General features: G+C 39.5%; 1 protein-coding gene across 2 annotated transcripts in view; it reads left to right on the forward strand.

Annotated features, from left to right (window-relative positions):
• The first annotated feature begins 3,044 nt into the window (after nucleotides 1-3,044).
• Nucleotides 3,045-22,800, forward strand: part of LOC123369846 (neuroendocrine protein 7B2) — a 75,248-nt gene continuing 55,492 nt past the window's right edge. The window contains exons 1-12 of one of the 2 annotated variants that reach the window (XM_045015865.1): nucleotides 3,045-3,249; nucleotides 6,631-6,701; nucleotides 7,071-7,167; nucleotides 7,881-8,131; nucleotides 8,700-8,860; nucleotides 8,979-9,119; nucleotides 11,359-11,433; nucleotides 12,076-12,231; nucleotides 13,976-14,111; nucleotides 16,761-16,869; nucleotides 17,326-17,473; nucleotides 17,972-20,617. In XM_045015865.1, coding sequence (XP_044871800.1) covers nucleotides 3,115-3,249; nucleotides 6,631-6,701; nucleotides 7,071-7,167; nucleotides 7,881-8,131; nucleotides 8,700-8,860; nucleotides 8,979-9,119; nucleotides 11,359-11,433; nucleotides 12,076-12,231; nucleotides 13,976-14,111; nucleotides 16,761-16,869; nucleotides 17,326-17,473; nucleotides 17,972-19,533 — 3,042 coding nt within the window. In that variant the 5' untranslated portion in view covers nucleotides 3,045-3,114 and the 3' untranslated portion in view covers nucleotides 19,534-20,617. Of the gene's footprint in view, nucleotides 3,250-6,630; nucleotides 6,702-7,070; nucleotides 7,168-7,880; nucleotides 8,132-8,699; nucleotides 8,861-8,978; nucleotides 9,120-11,358; nucleotides 11,434-12,075; nucleotides 12,232-13,975; nucleotides 14,112-16,760; nucleotides 16,870-17,325; nucleotides 17,474-17,971 lie in introns of those variants that run through there. The other variant, XM_045015866.1, reaches the window with a different exon arrangement.

Below are 22,800 nucleotides of genomic sequence, written 5' to 3' on the forward strand. Positions count from 1 at the left end.
GGACCAGAAAAGCAGAGAAGCACTGCATGATGGGGGATCTCTGCTCCAGATGTTAATGAACCCGCCTGCACACACCCAGCTCAGTAGTTATCAGACCAGTTCTAGTAATAAATCCTTTATTGGTATCCAAAATACTGAAGCTGCCTAACTGCATTATGAGCTCCCTTGAAGGAACACCGCCCATAGCCAGGATTGATGAGTTCCTATTGTCTAGCTTGAACAAAACAACTTTGGTATAATCCCTTGAACCATCAGTTTACCCATAAACAAATCTAGTGTTCCCCTTGAACCATTGTTGTTTCCCTACAAAAACATTTAATGTTGTAACTGTTTTGTTTGTTTGGCTCATCTTGTATGGCTATTACCTGGCAATAAATAACTTTTATGGTTAAGCTGGTTGCTTCCCTCTCTCTTGTTTTTGGCTTCCCCATTTGCTCTGCAGCAACGTTCCTCTTACCTAAGCTAAAGATCCCTGTAGCAGCCAAAAATCCTGTGGGGTTTGCTCATCAAGTGTGTTACCACCAAAACAACTGTAACGTGAAAGTGGGGATAGGGACGTGCTGAATCTGTGGCATAGGAGGGTGGCAACTTGGAAGTGCTGCTCGACCCAGCCTGCTAAGTCCAGGGACATAAGGGGTCAGTGTGGGAGTGCTGATTGATCTGGTCCGCTCAGACACACTCCGTTAATGTGTGTGTTCATTTGATGCTGGGACTAGAGGAACCCAGCCCTGGGGAACCTAGGTCCTGCCCGATAGCTCCATTGGGAGGGAACTTGCAAAAGGGAGAAGTAGAGCTCCCTATGAAAACACAAGTGACACAAGTAGTACATTGATAGAATTATAGAACCCCTCCCCCCCCAAAGAGTAACCCTAATAAATGAGCATACCCCAAAGCAATGGGCAAATCTGGTAAAAATGTCTTCCACAGACCACAGTTTGGGTGGTATTTCTATACAAAACACAGAACCCTTCTCCCCTTCCCCCAACTGTTGGAGGATGGGTAAACATGATAGCTTTGTTCAAATGTTGTACAGATCACGAGGCAGGACTACACTGTCACTGATTCAGATAAACGTGATATGGCCATATGTGGAAAGTATAAGTCTAGACAAATTTAGGAATACACCATGCCAAACAGACCAGTAATGCATATAGCTTGGACTGTATCTGTGATAGCTGGATGTACTAGATGCCCCTACATGGTAAAAGTGATACAGCACATGAAAAGGAAATTTCTTCCCAACTCTATCTGGTCCCATAATGGAACGGCAGCTTACCTTACAACATTTGTCATAGAATGCATCTCCTGTTAAGTTACTTATGTAAACGTCTTAAGAAAAGTGGCAACTGACATGGTTTGTTTCCCACCCTGTTGCACCATTTGAATTACTGAAGGGAAATCAATTATGTAAATTTACCTTCTGACAGTCTGCAAAAATGGCAAAATTCCCCACACTTTTCTAATGTTTTTCAACAGCCCTATTTTTTTTAAGATACATGCCCGAGTTAGTGCAAGAGAGAAGGTGGGAGATTAAAGGTTTAAAACAGATACAAGGAGAGGTAAAGAGAAAACAAATGAGTTCATCTCTACACTTTTCTCCCTCAATTTAAGAGCACAAGACAGTCGTACCACACTTGTTTAATAGATGAGATTATCTGGTGTTTTATATCCATGCCTCCTGTGTTTATGGATAAAATGAAGTGTCTCAGAGCACGTGTAAGGTTGTTTTAAGTTGAAAGATCTCAGCCACTGGAAAACACTTGACTGAGATCTTCAAAGGGGAAAAACAGAACTAGTGGTCTGTTTTTAGAAATAGTTCTCCCTCTCACCTTCTTATCAAATGTTGGGAATGGGCCACATCCACCATGACTGAATTGGCCTTTTTAGCGCTCCTCCCCACCCCCATGGTAAGGCAACTCCCATCTTTTCATGTGCTGTATATTTACACCTGCCTACTGTATTTTCCACTCCATGCATCTGAAGAAGTGGGTTACAACCCACGAAAGCTTATGCCCAAATAAATTTTGGTCTCTAAGGTGCCACAAGGACTCCCCGTTGTTTTTGCTGATACAGACTAACAGGCTACCCCTCTGAAACCTGTTTTTAGAAATGCCTTCCTGCTGCTTGTTGTTGTTTGTAGCGCTCTAGTTACCCAGCCGGACTTTCCAAAGCGAGCGCTTCCACCATCAGCAAGGGAACTGCGCGTGGTGTGTGTGTGTCTCGGTCGGTGGGTGGGTGGGTGTTTAAACCCAGCTCGGCCTGTTCGGAAGTGGGCCGGGCGGAGCGCTGCTGACCATGCTCCCGCGCTGCGGCAGGTCGGGCCGAGCCCGGCTCTAGCTCTCTCCAAAGCTCGGCCTGGGCGCAGTCACCCCCTTACCCGCCTTCGCCCAGCGGCCCTGTTGCTGCGGCGGGGGCAGCTCCGCGGGGATTCGCAGCAGGCCGCCCCACGCACCTAGCGCTGCCGCTGTCATTAGGGGCTGCCCGGAAGCCGGGCTCGCTCAGCCCCGCAGGGCCCTCCGGCCTCGGCCGGCTTGCGCGGGGACAGGGGGCCCGGACTGGCTGGGGAGGCGGGCTGGTTCTCGAGAGGGGGCTGCAGCCCGGTTCAGGCTGACTCAATGCGAAGCTTGCGTCTCTACCACTTCCCCAATAGCGGCCTCTACCGGCTGCCGTAGCCCGCCGCTCCTGTGACTAGGGCGATGACGCTTTAGGTAGCTCCTGCGATCGCCTGAAGATAACCGCGCTTCCTTCGGACTAGCGGCCCGCGCTTGGAACGCCGCATTTCTGGGAGTGTCGGGAGGGGGCTCCGTACACGTTCCCTGCCGCGGCGCCGGGCCCAGTGGAGAGGCGGGACTCAGGCTCCTCTCTGGACGCGCATGGCTGGCCGTTGAGCGGCGGGGACCTGAGATTCGAACGGACGCAGCGGGCCAATCAGCGGCGGCGCCGCGGCTGAGCGCTGTGTTTGAGACGCGCAGGGAGGTGGGGACGGGGCTGTGGAGGGTCGGGGACGGTATGTCCGGGGGGCGGCGTGAGCAGGTCGGGATGGTGGCGAGGGGGTGAGAGGCCGGGCGCGGCTGCGGCCGGAGCAGAGGGGACGCGGGGCGCAGAGGAGCCGGGATGGCGGGGCGCGGCCGCGCCGTGGTGCGCCTGGCGGTGCTGCAGCAGCTGCGGGCCGCGTATGGGATCAAAGTGAAGAGTGGGAGCTGCCGAGGGGCGGCGGCGGCGAAGCAGCCCGGGGCGGCGGCTGGAGAGGTAAGCGGTGCTCCGCTTGGTGATGTGGCCTGCGGAGGGCAGCCGCCTGCTGGCCTGGGGACACCCTGGGCAGCAGCCGGGGCCCTGAGATGTGGGTAACCCCAGTTAGGGTTACCACCTGGCTGAATGTTTTATGGATTTGCTAGTTGCCAGAAAAATAAGTTAATTGGTCAAGTTTTCTTTTATGTGGGTCTAAAAATTTGGACTATTCGTAGATTCATAGACTCTAGGAGTGGAAGGGACCTCGAGAGGTCACCGAGTCCAGTTCCCTGCCCTCATGGCAGGACCAAATACTGCCTAGACCATCCCTGATTATCATCACACTTTTTTGGGTCCAGCTAAAGAAGCTGCAGTGTTCCCACTTGTGCAGTTTAAGCAATAACAGATCAAAACTGCTGAATATACAGTTGCTGTCTGCCCACCAACAAGAAAACACATCGCCCATGTGTCTGAGAGTGGGTTTGGGTCATGCAAGAGTGAAGAGATGTGGGATGTATATTAAATAATGGAAGATCAGGGCAATGGTGCCAGTGATCCTATTACATCTCCTGGGGGGAGGGGAGCTCACAACAGAAACTGCACATTCAGTGATAGCTGGCTAAATGAAACGACTACAAAGACTAGCTGGCAAAATGTGCTGATAAAAAGCAACTCCCTTATTGTGATGTTATCAAGCTTATCTATATATGTTATCTCACTAGATACTATGAGTGGCTGTTGAAGGTGGGCTTGCCTTGGGGCTGGGGTTGTGGTAGGCTTGCTTTGTGTGGGGAGGGAAGTGCTGTTTTTTTTTAATTTCAGAAGTGATAACCCTAACCATTCTTGGTGTTGTATAAATAGAGCTGTAGTGGCGAAACAGGCTGTGCGTGGTGAAACAGAGGGTGATTATGTGCTACAAGGCATAAACTGGTCACTCACTGAAGGTGTCAGGAAAAACTTCTTTAATACTTGCATCTGGAGAGGTGCAATAAGTGGGTTTTCCCATTCTCTGAACTGGTTACTGCAGCAGTCAGTCAGTTAATACCAATGGTGTGATTTGGTAAAGTGATGAGTATGTAACTGCTGATATGCCCTCCTGGGATCTCTGCATGTTGCAAGGCAGAAAGATCTTGAAAGAGGAACTGCACTCTTAAATTAGTGCTTGCTTCCACAGTACTTCATATTTTCAGTGATGCCAAGTGTGCCAAAGGTGCTGTGGTATATTGCCAGTTTGGTAAGCATTTTTTGCACTTTAAGTGCTTTATCATCTCTGATTCTAAATGAAATTTTCTGCCATTTGTCTCATCTAATCAGAGTACATAGATGCTGTACTATTACCCATTACTATGTCTCTTTTCCAATTATTTCATTCTCTGTACTCTAGCATTGAGAGGCTTTTCTTTGCATAATGACTGTACAGTTTCTTAATATTAAATATAATAAATGTTCTTGCTCTTTGAGTGCACTTCAGTATAACCTGAAAGTGAACTTTAAAGTGTTTGAGCTGAGTTCTAATGTAGTGTATTGTTACTAACTCTTCAGAAGTACATCCTCAGGATATTCTATTATTTGGTACCAAACCCTACCCTCCATCGTCTAAAATAGAATTTGTAACTCTCACATTAATAACCAGAAATGGATTTACTCTAAAAATTTAGATACTCTGAATATATTTTAAAAGAAAACAATTCCTTTCTCTCAGTATTTAGGTCAACATAAAGATATCATAATGCAGGTAACACTGTAAGATATCAGCTTGTGTGGGGCTATGGAAGTCAAAGCACAATGTTCTGTGATTACTCAAATGCCAGCTAACTATATTTAGGGCCTTACCAAATTCATGGCCATGAAAAATGTGTCTCAGACAGTGAAATCTGGTCTTTTTGGTGTGCTTTTACCCTATACTATACAGATTTCACAGGGCGAGACCTGGGTTTCTCAAACTGGGGGTCCTGATCCAAAAGGGATTTGCAGAGGGGGGTTTCAAAGTTATTTTAGGGTAGTCGAGTATTGCCACCCTTACTTTGGCACTGACTTCAGAGCTGGGCGGCCGGAGCGGGGGTGCCCAGTTCTGAAGGCAGTGCCCCACCAACAGTAGTGCAGAAAGGGTGGCAGTATCATAACATGCCATCCTTACTTCTGCGCTGCTGCTGGCGGTGGCTCTGCCTTCAGAGCTGGCCTCTTGGCCAGCAGCCTCCACTCTCCAGCTGCCCAGCTCTGAAAGCAGCGCCACCACCAGCAGCAGCAGCACAAAAATAAGGGTAGCAGTTGGAGATGTTGAAAGTAGGATTCTGGGTCCCTGCAGAACTGTATCATGTTTGTGGGTCTGGAGGGGCAAAAGAACGATGCCAACTCTGTCCACATATCTATTCAAGTGACACCATCATAGGACCTAATCACATCAGCCACACCATCAGGGGCTCATTCACCTGCACATCTACCAATGTGATACACGCCATCATGTGCCAGCAATGCCCTTCTGCCATGTACATTGGCCAGACTGGACAGTCTCTACGCAAAAGAATAAATGGACACAAATCTGACATCAGGAATCATAACATTCAAAAACCAGTAGAAGAACACTTCAACCTCTCTGGCCATTCAGTAACAGATTTAAAGGTGGCAATTTTGCAACAGAAAAGCTTCAAAAACAGACTCCAAGGAGAAACTGCTGAACTTGAATTGATATGTAAACTAGATACTATCAATTTAGGCTTAAATAGAGACTGGGAATGGCTGAGCCATCACACACATTGAATCTATTTCCCCCATGTTAAGTATCTTGTCAAACTGTCTTAAATGGGCTATATTGATTATCACTACAAAAGTTTTTTTTCCCCCTGCTGACAACAGTTCATCTTAATTAAATTAGCCTCTTTGAGTTGGTTGGGCAACTCCCACCTTTTCATGTTCTCTGCATGTATAATATATCTCCACTATATGTTCCATTCTATGCATCCGATTAAGTGGGCTGTAGCCCAGGAAAGCTTATGCTCAAATAAATTTGTTAGTCTCTAAGGTGCCACAAGTACTCCTGTTCTTTTTAGTATACCTGCTAACTTTTGTGGTTTCACATGGGGAAGCTGACTCTAGATAAAGTGCTATAAAATGGGCAAAATAAGCCCATGGAAAATAGGGAGTAATTTTTAATCTTTGTTGTGGTAATTTTGGATGTTATCTGAAATTTATTTACTGTTGTTTACTATTTATTTATAAGTAAGTATCTTTTTAAAGTTGGCAGTGTCCCTTTAACAATTAGTATGACACCAGTTCTTAGCCAGAACTTTTGGATTTCTCTTCAGTTCTTGTGTTGTGCTCTATGTATTTGTCTATTTCTGCAGTATTTGCCTAGTACAATTTTCATAGCTGCTTGAGCAACATTAATTGAGTTTTGTGTTTTAGGGCAAAGTCTTTGGAATATCGCTTCATTCATTACCTCAGTCAGTTGTACCAGAGTATGGAAGTATTCCAAGGTAAGTAAAGATTGTGTGTTTTAAACTGGAACCATACTTACTTTGGGGCTGTCTGTTATTTACCGCTTTAATTTTGAGTGACATTTTTTTCTTCAACAAAAAATATTTTTCAAAGTAGAGAGGAATTCCACAGTTGCTTTTCTGGGACTGGTCAGGCTTCTCAGGGGAAGGGAATTCTCTCTTGGGAAGAGAGGTTGGAAAACAGACAGGAACCCATAAGGTTATCACTCACTTGCATTTACTTTCAGTTTCTTACTGTGATTGGAGAAAATAAACATTTTCTAAAGTACTATTTTCTGTGACATTATTTATCACAGGAAAATTGAACTGTGCAATGATATAAAACATACTGTGACTTTCTTTCCTCAGCTTTCTTGTCGATGCTTGCAAATATTTAGAAGAGCATGTTCACACTGAAGGACTCTTCAGGAAATCTGGATCTTTTGTTCGTTTAAAAACATTAAAGGTATCTTTTTTTTTTTTTTCTCTTGCTTTCAAAGAGTGATTGTATTGGACTTGAGCTACATTTCACCTCAGTGTCTATATGTCTAACTTTCCGATTCTCTTTAGAAGCAATTGTTTTGTTCTGGGAACACAAATGACCAGCTCTTTAAATCTGAAATTTCATGGTGTTGTAATTGTAGGGGTCCTGACCCAAAAAGGAGTTTTTGTGTGTGGTGGTGGTGGGGGTTTCTAAGGTTATTGTAGGGGGCATTGCTGTACTGCTACCCTGACTTCTGCACTGTTGCTGACAGTGGCGCTGCCTTCAGAGCTGAGCAGCTGGAGAGTGGCGGCTGCTGGCTGGGAGCCCAGCTCTGAAGGCAGAGCCATCGCCAGCAGCAGTGCAGAAGTACAGGGTCTACAACCAACAGTCTCCAGCCACCCAGTTTTGAAGGTGATGTGGAAGTAAGGGTGGCAGTGCTGTGACCCTTCTAAAATAACTTTGATACTCCCCACCCTTGCAACTCCCTTTTGGGTCAGGACCCCTAATTTGAATGGAAATGTGTGTATTGTGTGTTTTTTACCCTATACAAGACCAGATTTCATGGTCCGTGACGTGTTTTTCAAGGCTGTGAATTTGTTAGGGCCCTAATGATAAGACTACAAACTGGTAAAGATAAGACATGTAATAAATCGCTTTTGAAGGCCTCAACTTATGCTACTTATGAACCATTTCAGAGTCAACTGGATCAAGGTGAAAACTGTCTATCTACAGCACTGCCGTGTGATGTTGCAGGGCTTCTTAAACAGTTCTTTAGAGAGTTACCAGAGCCGATCCTTCCAACTGATCTACAGGAAGCTCTTTTCAAGGCTCAGCACCTAGAAAATGAGAAGAACACTGCCACAGTGCTGCTTTCCTGTCTTGTGGCTGACAGGACAATAGATACTTTGCGATACTTTTTCAACTTTCTCAGAAATGTGTCCCTAAGGTAAGTAGAGAAATATAGGTGTGGTATTTGTAATCAACTCTGAGAATTCCTATAATAAGTCTAAAAACAAAGGAGAGCCGTAACTTTCTCTGGTCAGTATTATGACTATAAATATTCTTAATGACATTCATTTATCAGTAATAATGTAAGCTTTATGTCATCTCCTGACTTTTTTGGGGTATATGTCATAGGGTCGTCATTTAGCAGGAACTTGACTCCTATTCCAGTTTTCTGGCTGCCATATTCCCATCTCTTTTCCAAAAGAGCAACTAATTTGAGATTACCCCCATGTGGATGATCCTCTTGCTTTTGTGAAAACTGATCAGCTTTGGAAACTGTTAAGCTAAATAGCATATATAAGCCATTAACTAGCCTGTTGTGTAAGTGTCTTGACTGTGCCCCTAAATCTTAGTGTGTGTTTTCTCTCACAAATGGAAGTCTTCTACTTCAACTAAAAATTTGCATTAGCCTGTTTTCTTTATCCCCACTGCTTATGTTCTGATCAAGAGAGAATGTAAAGACTAAACTGATACTTGCAAGCTCTAATCTTTTCTTTCTTTTTAATAAGATCCAATGAGAACAAAATGGATAGCAGTAATCTGGCAGTGATTTTTGCCCCAAACCTCTTACACTCAAGTGATAATGAAAAGATGTCCGTTAACACAGAAAAAAAGCTTCGTTTGCAGGCTGCTGTTGTGCAAACACTTATTGATCATGCAGCAGATATTGGTAAGATGACAGCTGAATAACTTGTTGAAATGACTATGCATTAATTTATATTAAATACAAATATGTTTATATAATCATAGTTTCCATTTTTTAAAAATTCTATAAACATCTAATTCAGGACGTGTACCGGAATTTATCCTGGAAAAAATACCTGCTATGTTAGGTATTGATGCTCTTGATTCTACTCCTTCACTGAAAGGCTATGAAGAAAGTGAATCTCCTAGTCAGTGTAAAAGAAGGAGAAGACGAAGTGTTGGGGGTGAGTACATATACTGAAAATTTGACTGACTGTAGTTCAGTGAGTAAATATAAAAATAAAACTCAACTGAGGGTTTAGTACCATGTAGAAAACTAAATCCATGTATCTCAAGAGGACCCACTTCTCCCTAAGCACCACAGACTGCTGTATCAACTGGCTGTGAAGTTTGCAAAGCTCAGGTTGAAAATGGTGAACTTTTATAAAAGGTTTCACAAAGTTAGAAAACTTCTTAACATTTCATAATTATTGCTGTAAAAACTACTAGGTTGTGCAGTCATGCCATAACATTTATTTTGCATGTCCTCTTCCTTCTGACCAAAAAGGTTATTTTCTTTCAAGCTGTGTGTGGCAGGATAAATTTTTAGCTTTTAGCCTCTGGAGACCTGGTTTCAAATCCTATTTTGAGTCGCAAATGAAAATAGTTTTGAGGTGTCTTCCTAGTCTTTAATGAATGATTGTTCACATAAAACGACCACACAACCTCTAACACAGTTGGCATTTCTGTTCAAGAGTGGGCCAGGCCTGGAATAACACTGGTATTGTAAATTGGAACACACATGCTCTGAGAAAAAGCTTATCCATGTTAAACCTGGCTTTATAGCTAGCTTGCGATTTTTAGTTGCTCACTTTCATGAGCACTAAAGTCACAGAATTAAATTTCTCTCCAACTATATATTTTATAAAGCTATCAAAGTTGACAGAATATGTTGGCTATGAGATACTTATTCTCCCATGTGTTGCTCACATGAGGCGTTCATGTAGCTTGCAAAATGAATACATGGTACAGGATCCACAAATCTAGACAATCACATTGATTGTCTAGGTTAGTAGATTTGATTGCTTAGAGAAATTGATAATTTGATTCATGAAAGCCTATCATAGAATATCAAGACTGAAAGGGACCTCAGGAGGTCATCTAATCCAACCCCCTGCTCAAAGCAGGACCAATCCCCAGATAGATTTTTGCCCCAGATCCGTAAATGGCCCCCTCATGGATTGAACTCACAACCCTGGGTTTAGCAGGTCAATGCTCAAACCACGGAGCTAGCCCTCCCCCTGAATATTAAAATCAGGAATAGGTATGTTTATGTACTCCTGGCAAAAATACTCCTTAAACCAACATCATATTACTTCCCTATTCTAAAAATGCCTACTGAATTCTAAATTGACACATTGCATTTATTGCAGACTGTATTTTGTTTCCCATTTTAACCAGCACATATGTAAAGAATTTGCTAGTTCTTTCCCAAACTTCGCTGATCACTTTTTACAAATTAATCTTCTAACCAGCCTATTGGCCTCAATCTATTACATTACTTGGAAGATCTGAAACAACGATGAGAATTGTACTAGTAGTCCTTTCCATTCAACAAATTAAACTAAATTGATTTAAGCACTCATAAATATTGGACCAATTTAACCTTATTGGTTTCTAATCCAATTTAGTTAAATCAGTCTGCAAACTATTTGAAGATGCACTAATATCTCTGAAATGCTCCCCAATTAAACCTGTTGATAAAGTCATTTGAGAAGGAAGGGTCTGCTAGTCCTTTCCTATGCATAGTGGGTAGAATTTTATTATTTCCAAAAAAATCCTTGATAGATGGGTGTTAATTATTAGGGTAGATGGGTGTTAATAATAATTAATTGTAGTTAACTCATGCAATTAACTCAAAAAAATTGTGATTAATCACATTGTTAAACAATCAAATAACAATTGAAATTTATTAAATATTTTTAGATGTTTTTCTACATTTTCAAATATATTGATTTCAATTACAACACAAAATACAAAGTATACACTGCTCACTTTATATTTTTGGTTACAAATATTTGCATTGTAAAAATGATAAAAGAAACTGTTTTTCAATTCACCTCAGACAAGAACTGTAGTGTAATCTCTTTTTCGTAAAATGGAACTTACAAATGTAGATTTTTTTTTTTGGTTGTTTCATAACTGCACTCAAAAACAAAACCATGCAAAACTTTAGCGCCTACAAGTCCACTTAATCCTACTTCTTGTTCAGCCAATCGTTAAACAAATTTGTTTACATTTACAGGAGATAATGCTGCCCATATTTTCCCTTTTAAAAATGTTTTAAAACAAATAGCACGGAGACTACGCTGGTATCTTTGTCATTGATGGTGCCTCTTTCACATAAAATCATATCTCTTTTAAAAAATAGAGCAAGACAAGTCAATAGTAAAGCTTGATTGCTTGGTATGTCTTGCATTTCAGATATTGTTAGTGGAGCATTGAATAAACTTAAATCTAACAGAACACCCTCCACTACACCTCAGCGAGACAGAAATGGTAGGTATTTAGTGTTTGTTTGCACTAAACAGAGCCTCATGCAGTATCTTTAGACTTGTGGACTATATTATAGCAAGGCTGAAACTAAAGATTATGAATTTAGTTTTATTTCAAAGAGGTACCAGTTTCTAAACAAAGTTTCTGGTCAAAATTGAATATAGTTACATTTTCAGTGAGGATACTGCATTTAGTCTTAGAGCTGCTAGCACTGAGCAGTTCTAGGACTATACATTAATCTGCTTTTATCTAATAAAACTAAGGCTTGAATACAGTAGGGTAGCATGCAGCCACATTGAGTATTAGAGAATGAATTTATGCTTAAATTCAAACATATTTATCATCTTGCTTTGCTCTGTCCCTTTATAAACTTGCAAAAGGTAACTGTTTTCTTGCAATGAAGACTGCAGCTAAAACTCTTCCCACCTATATTCACTTGTTTTTTGGACTTTCTTATGGAAAATTTATTAAAGCTATTTGAGTGGCATTCCTGTTTTAAAATGCATGTGTTTTGGTTCAGTTTTGAATAACTGCTTCTGGAGAAACAAAGCTGACTTACAAACAATATAGCATTTAACTTCATATGCTCTCAACTTTAAGCGCTTATTGCAAGTACAGCTTTATTAATTGTAGTCTTTCCATCAGTGACTCCATTGATTCTTACTCCAAGCACCAAGCGTAAACTTCCAACTGATTCTTCTCAAGGCTTCTCTAGCAAGAAAAGGCGGTCCCTGAAGCATAATTTTGCTTTTGAATTGCTCTCAAGTAGCCTTTTTAGCAGCGCCTCAACACCAGCATCAGGTACAGTGACTTACATTGTAGCTTGAAGGCTTTCAGTTTGTGCTGTTAATGACTTGAAATCTATTGCTCTTAGTGGGTAGTCCATAGAAGAGCAATTGCATTCAAATAACAATTTAATTACCTTGGTTCCTTGCGCTTTTCACCTTGTCTGTGGGAGATCTTATCAGGTCACATTGCTTCATTTATGATCTGTGCTGATAACTCTCTGATATCTATATATCCATAACTGACTTGTCTCTATCCATCCAATTCTGCATTTCTGCTTGTCTCTGTAGCAGCTCCTCTTGAACATCTTGTTACAAGCTTGAAAGGTAAAATTTCAAAAGCACCCAATGAAAGTCGAGGACTTCAAGACTTAGGCATTCTGAACATTTACCTGAAATGGCCAAAATAGAATTCCTTTTCTTCCCTCCCCAGCCTTCTGTATTTCACTATTCACAAAACGACCATCTTTCCCATTACTCACTCCTGTAATCTCGAGGGTATTTTTTTTTTTACTTTTTACTTTTTTCTCTCCTTAAATCATATATCTAGGTCATAGTCAAATCTCTCATATCTTGCCTAGAATATTGCTGCATTCTCCTCTCTGTGGTCTCCTAAACATACCACTGTCCTTTACACTGTACAAAATGCAGCTGCTAAAGTAATCTTTCTTCTGAATCCTTCCACTGTCTCCCTATTCTCTATTGCTTCAAATTTAACCTTCTTGTCCTCAGCTTCAAAGCTCTTCTTAAATTTGCCCCACTGTACTTTCTTCCCTTGTCAAGCTTGTATTGACCTCATCTCCTCCATACTGCCTGTGTTCCCAGGCTAGTTGTTCCAGGTTTGTCAGTTTTTCTCTCACAATCACCTCTGCCTTATTCTGTGTCACTGCATGTTACAATCTGAGTTTATCTGCAAGACCACTATCCTGGCTATGTTTAAGTCTTTAATAAAGACCCACTCTTATTAGGCTGCTTATTGTGAGCTGAGTTGAATTACAAATAAACTACCTATTCCTGTTCTTCTAACCTCTTTGTCATTGTGTTGTGATCTTACAGAGCAGGAACAGGGCACTAAGTGTCAGCATAAATAGTGAAGATTCTTTAGTTAGCTGTACTTCACAGAAGATATGATTAAGTACTAATGTTTTAGAAGATGCTAGCAACACAGCTCAGCTTTCTGTGCAGGCTGATGGATAAAATACCATATCCTTCATTGTTATACTTTTTAAAAACTCTCTTCTGGCTAAGTGTTGTAGAACTTTTACTTGATCCAGTGTTGTCAAAGATCAAGAGTGCCTCTTGTCATTTTTAATCTTAAAACAAAAACTTAAATTAATTTTGATTGTGTTTTATTTAATATTGACAACTTTTGAACAATGATCTTTTAACTAATCTGTATGGAAATAATTTAAGATATGACACCAGCAGCATACATGTTCTCCAACCTCTCGGTGTCAAAACAAAGGTTGTTTTTGCGTATGGTGAATTCCCCCTCTTCTTTTATGCAAGACTACAAGCAAACAGAATTGTTTCTGTGTCAGTTCTCTCAAGAACATTGTACTGAACAAATGATTTTTTTGGTGGTTTTTTTTTTTCTTCAACTCTTAGTTGCTAATGGTCAAGGTGAAAATAAGACACTTGCTTTAAAAAAAAAAATAAATAGAAGTGGCATTAGAGGTTTTTATTTTAACATAAGAACACACCACCTAAACAAGAACCTGTTTATCATGTACAGCTGACTTTTTTTTTTATTCCTGTAGCTCAATTTGAAGCAAGCCCTTGTGTCTCTCTCGAGTCATCTCAGAGTTCACTGTCTCCCTCAGTCAGCAGTGAAAAACATCTATCTAATACAGGAAATCGAAGAAGTAAAAGAATTGCAAGCAAAAAAATTTACAGGTAACTTGTCTTAATTCACAGAAGCTAAGAGTGCACACTGTTAAAAGTAAATTGAAAAGCAAAACAAAAAAGGATTGCCCTTTTCTGTCTTATGGATAAGATAATCTCAACATTATTATTATTTTTTTTAAGTTTTTTATATTGAAAAGTTCATGTCCTTCCACATGTAAAGTGAATTTGTGATCTGCCCAGGTCTTAGCGGCCAAGTGTCCATACCAAACTGCCATTACATTTGGGTTTTGTGTTGAAATGAACATGGAGTAAAGCATTCATGTACGCACGCGCACATACTTTAAAAAAATTGAATAATCAGTCAAGTTCCTTTCTCTTGTTATAATTCCAGTTAAACTGGACTAAATATTAACTTTTTACTTTTTAGTATTTTAAAGACACTGATTCTTTGGGGATAGTGGAAGTGTTTAAAAAAATCTAATAAGCTTTAAAAGTATTTTTTTTTAAAACTGTCCGTTGTCAAGGAATCGTTTACTTGTTAATTGCTTATTTCAGTTCTTGGTAGGTCCTGACCGCTTTTTAATATCTGTCCCTCTGTTTCTGTATTTTCAGTACATCATACTTCAGTCACATCCATTTCTAAAGCATACAAATGTTAATTCCTTTTTCGGGAATAAAGATTAGGGCTGTCAATTGCGATTTAAAAAAAAAAATTAATCATGATTAATTGCACTTATAACAATAGAAGTCTCTTTATCGTGAAAGTGTAACTTACAAATGCAGATTTTTTTTTGTTACATAACCACTCAAAAATAAAACTGTGTAAAACTTTAGAGCCTACAAGTCCCCTCAGTCCTACTTCTTATACTGCCAATTGCTAAGACAAACAAATTTGTTTACATTGATGGGAGATACTGCTGCCTGCTTCTTATTTACAATGTCACCTGAAAGTGAGAACAGATGTTCGCATGGCACTTTTGTAGCTGGCGTTGCAAAGTATTTACTTGCCAGACGTGCTAAACATTCGTATGCCCCTTCATGCTTCTGCCACCATTCCAGAGGATGTGCTTCTATGCTGATGATGCTCATTTAAAAAATAATGCGCCAATTAAATTTGTGACTGTACTCTTTGGGGGGAGAATTGTATGTCTCCTGCTCTGTTTTACATGCATTCTGCATATATTTCATGTCATAGCCATCTCGGATGATGACCCAGCACATGTTCATTTTAAGAACACTTTCACAGCAGATTTCACAAAACGTAAAGAAGGTACCTATGTGAGATTTCTAAAAATAGTTACAGCACTCGACCCAAGGTTTAAAAATCTGAATATCGTCCAAAATCTGAGAGGGACGAGGTGTGGAGCATGCTTTCAGAAGTCTTAAAAGAGCAATGCTCTGATGTGGTAATTACAGAACCCAAACCACCAAAAAAGAAAATTAACCTTCTGCTGGTGGCATCTGACTCAGATGATGGAAAATGAACATGCGTCAGTCCGCACTGCTTTGGATTATCAAGCAGAACCCATCATCAGCATGGAAGCGTGTCCTCTGGAATGGTGGTTGAAACATGAAGGGACATATGAATCTTCAGCGCAGGGGTAGGCAACCTTTGGCATGCGTGCCGAAGGCAGCACACGAGCTGATTTTCAGTGGCACTCACACTTCCTGGATCCTGGCCACCGGTCCGGGGGGCTCGGCATTTTAATTTAATTTTAAATGAAGTTTCTTAAACATTTTAAAAACCTTATTTACTTTACATACAACAATAGTTTAGTTATACGTTATAGACTTATAGAAAGAGACCTTCTAAAAATGTTAAAATGTATTACTGGCAAGCGAAACCTTAAATTAGAGTGAATAAATGAAGACTCAGCACACCACTTCTGAAAGGTTGCCAACCCCTGCTTTAGCACATCTGGCACGTAAATTCTGTGCAACGCCGGCTACAAAAGTGCCATGCGAATGCCTGTTCTCACTTTCAGGTGACATTGTAAACAAGAAGCAGCATTTGTTTGTGTGAATGATTGGCAGACCAAGAAATAGGACTGAGTCGACTTGTAGACTCTCTAAAGTTTTACATTGTTTTATTTCTGAATGGAGTTTTTCTGTACATAATTCTACATTTGTAAGTTGAACTTTCATGATAGAGATTGCACTACAGTACTTGTATGAGGTGAATTGAAAAATACATTTTTGTTTTTTACAGTGCAAATATTTGTAATAAAAAATAAATATAAACTGAGCACTGTACATTTTGTATTCTATGTTGTAACTGAAATTAATATATTTGAAAATATAGTAAACATCCACAAATATTTAAAATAAATGGTATTCTATTTACCAGTGCAGTTAATTTTTTTTAATCGCTTGACAGCCCTAATAAAGATCTTGGAGTTTTTTTGTATTACTCTATTTGCTCTTTGTACTTGTTCAATTTCTTGAGCATCACCTTGTTAGTGTCAGAACTTTACACAGTATTTTAAATAGAACCTCATTGGTCCTTTTTCTAGTATTTTAAATTATTGTATTTATGCTTACCAGATTTCTTTCTGTGAAGCACTACTGCAGAGCACTATTGCACTAAAAGTTCAAAATAAAGGGTGTAGAAGAATATAAATTGTAAAGAAAGGAATATACTGAATTTATCTTTCCATGCACTTTTAAAAAAAATAATAAAATAAATCAACTTTTCAGGGTTGAATCAGGAAAAACTGGTTGCTTCTCTCCAAAGATTAGCCGAAAAGAAATGGTTCGCAGGTCATTACGTCTGAAATTTAGTCTGGGAAAAAGCAGCAAAGATGTAGTAAGTACACTTCTACTATCCTATTAATCTTTCTTGTAGCTTATTCTATGGCAGTGGTTTTCCGCCTATTGTCTGCAGACTAAGCCTAAGATTTCCAAAGGGGTCTGCACCTCCATTTGAAATTTTTTTAGGGATCTGCTAAAGAGAAAATTTTGAAAACCTTTTTTGGACGTATATTATTTTCAAGAAAGACCAATTAATATTTAAGGAAAAGTGTAGAGAGTTCCGTATACTATACGGTCCAGAACTGTAAAATCAGGTCTGACTTACTAAAAATTTTTTAATTAATATTTAAGAAGTTCACTTTTAGCAGTTGCTGCAAATTGGAAAAGTATTTCCTGAATTGCAGATGTCAAAATGAAAAAGGCCTAGAAAGTAACAAGATGTAAATGACTTCCCCATGTTCAGCTTTTTAAAAAGATTAAGATTAGTTTTCTTTTTTTCCTCCCCCCCAAGAATGTTTTAACTGGATGTCCAGTTGGTAAAGGATCTGAAAATATTGGCCGGCGACTTGCAAGTCAACAAGACTTGGAAAACAGAGTTGAATCTGTAAAGACAGATACACTTTTCAGCACATGTGTCAGTGAAAAATTCTCAAAGAAAGGTAAATGTCTTGCAATACTTGCTGAATATAACTAAAAAAAGAGAGCTTGTATTTTTGTGGGGGTAAGGATAGCTTAAAAGCCTAATGATTGTTTTGATATCTTTAGTTATTGAAAGCACTGAAAGTGAGCTGGTAAAGTGAAAAGCAGTTAGACAATATTAAAGGTTCTTAGGAAGCAACAGATAATTTATATTAGCTATTTAGAGACCAGTTTTTTAATCTATAAAAACTAATATTTGCATTATATCATGCCTTGCTTCTTTGACATTTGAACCTAATTGCTCTCTTTAATATTGTAACCTGTTTATGAAGGACTTTCATCTCTTTGAAAGAAAATAATATGTCTCAATTTCAGTAAATGGCATGGCCTTTAAACTCTTAATGTTTTAATAACTTTAGTTGTCGGCAAGAGTTTTTTTGTCTGGTTTAGTTAATGTTCTATGAATACTAAGGCTAACCAATATTTTAAACAAATAATTCTATCAAACTTATTTCAAGGTTCACAAATAATGAGCAAGTCGGAGGAGAACTTGCTAACTCCAAAATGTGATAAAGCAAATTACCGAATGTCTTGGAATGGACCCAGTATTACAGATTCTCATGGCACCAGCAACAATGAGGCAAGTCTGATGGGATATCTTGAAACAGAAGGCTGTTTTTCAGAACCTGGTCTTGTAGTTGGAAAGCCACCTGCCATTCCAGATGACTTCAGGTCCACTACTGCAAATCATAAGCAAGATAATAGTCTAAGGGAGGATGAGAATAACTTGACTACAGAAACATTATTTAAAATTAAAAAAGCATTTTCTGAATCTGGAAGCAATCTTCAAAATTTAATAGATGATGCAAAGTCTTCTGTATCAGATTTAATAGAAGAAAAGTTAACTGAAACTCCCTGTCTGACAGGGGTTAGTCCAGAGAAGGACCTTGTTGAAACTGCAGCTGAAAAATCCAAGGATCAGTTTAACCAGTTTGCTAATAAATCTTATGCCACTAACAAATATCAATCAAGTAAAGATGAAATCAAGGTTGTGGAGGAAACTTGCTTCCAAAATCCTATCGAGATTGAACTTCACACACACAAATTGGGCACGGAAGATGAACCAGAATTTAGTATGCCTCAGGTAATGTCCAGAGAGGACAGATTGACTTTTCAGAACAGTTATTCAAAAGATAATTTAAAGAAAATAGATTCCCTCAGAAGAAAAGAGGGTGAGGAACTGGAACAGTCAGAAAGAGTTGCTGAAGATTACGAGCTGAAATCCCGTAATTCAGAAAAAGATAATACTGAGCCTCCTGCTGCCAGGGAGCTCCCTGTCTCGAAGTTGTTGGAGTCTAGAAACAGACCTGGCAAACAGAACTTGCAGACTGGAGGTTATGATAATACTGTACCTAAAACTTTACCAGTTTCTGACCATGGAAAGGTTTCTGACCATGTACACTGGTTCAACAAACTTTCATTAAACGATCCATGTTCTGCAAGCAAAACTAAACCACCTCTTAAGTTTCAACGTACTCCTGTCCGCCAGTCTGTAAGAAGGATAAACTCCCTCTTAGACTCTAACAGACAATCTGTAAGCTGTAAGTTGGCAAAACCTGGTGATGTTTGTTCTCCTCTTGTTAAATCAGTAAGCTATGATACTGCACTATCCTCCTGTACAGAAAAGTTCTCAAAGAATTCCACAGTTTCATTGCTCTATTGTGAAACTACACACACACAAGTTTCTACATTATCTGAACTAGACTTGGCATGCAAATCTTCAAAATTGATAAATCCGCTAGAGCAGGCTGATGCTTCTGTGAAAACAGTTAGAATCTGCAAACAGAAAGTGACTATTGGTAACCCATCAAAATCTGTTCTAGAAGATCTAACCAATCATGAAGCACCGAAACCTGCTGTAAAAATGAACTCGAGTATAAACATTCCGATTGCTACACCAGATAAAAGTACCCTCAGGAAAAGTGCTACAGGAAAAGAAAAGGCTCGATACAGGGGATCTCCAAAGAATCCAATATCAAAAGCAAAACTCCTGCCAACTGCTAAACCTGTAGACTTATAAGTACTAATTTGACTATTGACTTAATTGTTCTAGAACTACCTTAACATTCTTTTTGAGAAAATTGTCTGTATGTGATTCTTAGTTCTGCTTTTTTGTAAAATAGGATTTTTTTCTTTTTAACTTGTACAAGTAAACTTTATTCTCTGTATGATATTAGGGATTTTTCCATTTACTTTAGCTTCTTATGATTACTAGTCAGCTGCTCATTTTAATTTTGACTAGATTTTTTAAAATTAGAAAAATCTAGTTTAAAAACGTATACAAATAAGTTACAATAGGTTATGTATCGCTATCTCAGACACTGAGTCAGATCTTTTTAGAAATAGCAGGCAAGCCTGAAGCATTTCAAAATCTTGCCGCTTCCAGTCAAGAGAGTAGTAGTATTTCTTTAAGAGACAATTACTAGATATTTAAAAACAAAACCAACACATCCAAAAGCAAAATGGCTTATTGCTGACCATCAAAACGTGAAACTTTTCCATTTACTGTACTTGTCTTAATTCTCTAAATGTGTTAAAACACTACAGTCAAAAAGAGACTTGTCAGTGTTCAAACTTCAGTATCAGTGTAGACTTCACTATTGCTCCAATTCCTGTGTGGCCAGGGTATATATTGCTTTTGGTGTAAGTCAGGGTACCTGTGGTGTTTTTCCCACTAGATAGGAATATATCTGCATAGAAAAAAATGCACCCATCTAAATATGCGTGCACACAAATTGGAGAAATAGTTGAGCATATGGAAAACAAATATGCAATTAGATACTGAAGTATTTAAAAATCTTTGTACATGTACTTGGCAGCATGGGTGTGTTCTGTTTACCTGATATCTTCATTTTGCAGTCAAGCTGTAAAATAATAAGTTAATAGCATGTATGAGGCTATTAATTTTTTTCTAGAGCAATTTTATGTAGCTAATCATATGATGCAAAAGTAGATTAAAGTACACTGTCACTGAAATAATGGAAGACAAAAGTAAAAAGCCATACTGTTAAAAGTTCATTTGCACAAACAGATGTTTACATCTATCTTAGCATTAAACTGTTTACGTCTGTCATATTTGTTGTAAAATTATTTAAGAGTAAAAACTTGAAACTTTTCCATTACTGATTTCTGTATGTGTAGCGTGTTTGCTGGCAGAATTTAAGAGATTTTGGTATGTGCTTGGCTTTGAGTCTAAAAGCTTTTTTTGTCCGTTGTTTGTGAATGTTCTTTCTATCACACTGATTCCATATCCTAGAGAAAAAAAGACTAAGGGCATTTGAGACAGTGTCATAGTTTCTGTGTACTTTTTTTTTTTTTTAAAGTCCTATCCAGGGTTCTACATCCTCTTGACTATACTTAAAAACACAATCTTTACAACTCCATCATTTTCACCAAACTTCTGACCACCAAAAGCCTGGCAGAAAATAGGCCATGAAAAGTCCTCATTCTCCTAATGCTGTGCTCTCTCTAAAAGCCAGGGAGAATAGATATGCTTCTCACTGTGTTCTAAACTTCAACAGATTTGGGCTCTTTTAGCTTATGGAGAGGAGTGAGGTCCAAAGCTAAATAGCCTTTATATTGACTGCCCTAGCAGCACACTCTTTTATAGCAAGATGGCTGGAGCACAAGTAAGTACTCACAAGCGCAAGAGAAAGCTATGGCCCAAGAAGTATATGGTCAAGTACCTAAGTTTCAGGCCCTTGAGTTCTATCCTACAGAGCCCTCAACTTCTTAGGGTATGTCTGCACCCCAGTTAGACATATGGGGTTGGCCTGTGCTAACTGACTCAGGCTAAGGGACTCAGGCTTAAGTGGTTGTTTTACTGCAGTGTAGATGTTCAGGCTGCAGCCTGAGCTACAGGACTGTTCCACCTTGCAGGGTCCTAGAGCATGGGCTCCAGCCTGAGCCCAAATGTCTACACTGCAGTTAAACCACCCCTGAACCTGAGTCAGCTAGCACTAGCCTGCTTAGTGGTTTTTAATTGCCCAGATCGGCGATCGATCTATCGGGGATCAATTTATCACATATAGTGTAGACACGATAAATCGCTCTCCTGTCGACTGCTGAACTCCAGCAGTGTGAGAGGCGGAAGCAAAGTTGACTGGGGAGCGGCGGCCATCGATCCAGCGCCGCGAGGACATGAAGTAAGTAATTTTAATTTGATCTAAGATATGTCGACTTCAGCTACGCTATTCTCGTATTTCCCCCCAACCCCAGTGTAGACCAGGCCTTAGATTTCACTCAGACTCACAGGCAGCCATTGAGGGACATCTGGTAAAGTGCCAGCTTTTTCATCTGCTTCTGGATAGATTTTTAAAAGAGTTGCAACACCCTGGCTACATGTAACAAATCTGGTACCTGCACATTCAAAGGGACAGATATTCAAATTTGCCACAAATATTGTTGCTTCTCCCAGCCTCTTTTGCTTTATCTAGCTCTAGGCCTTTTCTGTGTCCTACTCAGCCAGATGCTGCTTACGGGCAATTTATTGCTTTGCTGGGCGCCATTAAACTGTATTTGGCACACTGAAGATGATAAAACCCAGATGTGGTGAAGTGGGAACTTTTTATGATACTTTTACAAAGTCTGTGTGCTTCAGTTTTCTACACATTGTATTGCTGCCTGGTGGGGAAAAAGGATTGTTTGCTCTCGGTGCCATTTCAGATTTTGGTACAGGGGCAACTTTAACTGTGATTCCAGGGGCTACTTAGGCACTGGAAAACTCTAAATTTTAACTTCAGTTTAGAACAATCAGGAGATAATACAGCAAGATATTCTTAATCCCTAGCCTCAAGGTATCCATTTTAGAGCCTTAACATAGATATCAGAAACACAGCTTTGATACTTTGTACGCTATCTTTAGCAGAGAAATAAAATCTGCTTAAAATCTTTTTACTCCTGCAATTGTATTTTTAAATGGCTTATGTTCCAAATTGTGAAGAGAAGAATTAGACTGTAAATTTGTTCCAGATATGTTTAAAGGTAAATAAATTATTGAAAACAACACTTCAGACAAGCTAAAACAATGGATAATACTGTGGTCTCATCTTGACAAAACTGTCAATGGTCTTGTTGCTATCTAAGTGTTTTGAAGCTTCACATTCACAGGCTAAAATTAGCAAGTCGCTTAAGTGCCTATCTCCCATTGTGGATCTTAAGTAGTCTTTTACTCTCTTGAGCACAGAGAAGTACCTCTCATTTGATGCTGTAGAAACTGGATGGTTCACCCCACTATCTACAGTACACAGCAGGCTGGTAACCCCTTGGTAAGTCATTGAGAACATTC

Source organism: Mauremys mutica, chromosome 4, assembly GCF_020497125.1.
Source record: "Mauremys mutica isolate MM-2020 ecotype Southern chromosome 4, ASM2049712v1, whole genome shotgun sequence".
NCBI classification, from domain to species: domain Eukaryota; kingdom Metazoa; phylum Chordata; order Testudines; family Geoemydidae; genus Mauremys; species Mauremys mutica.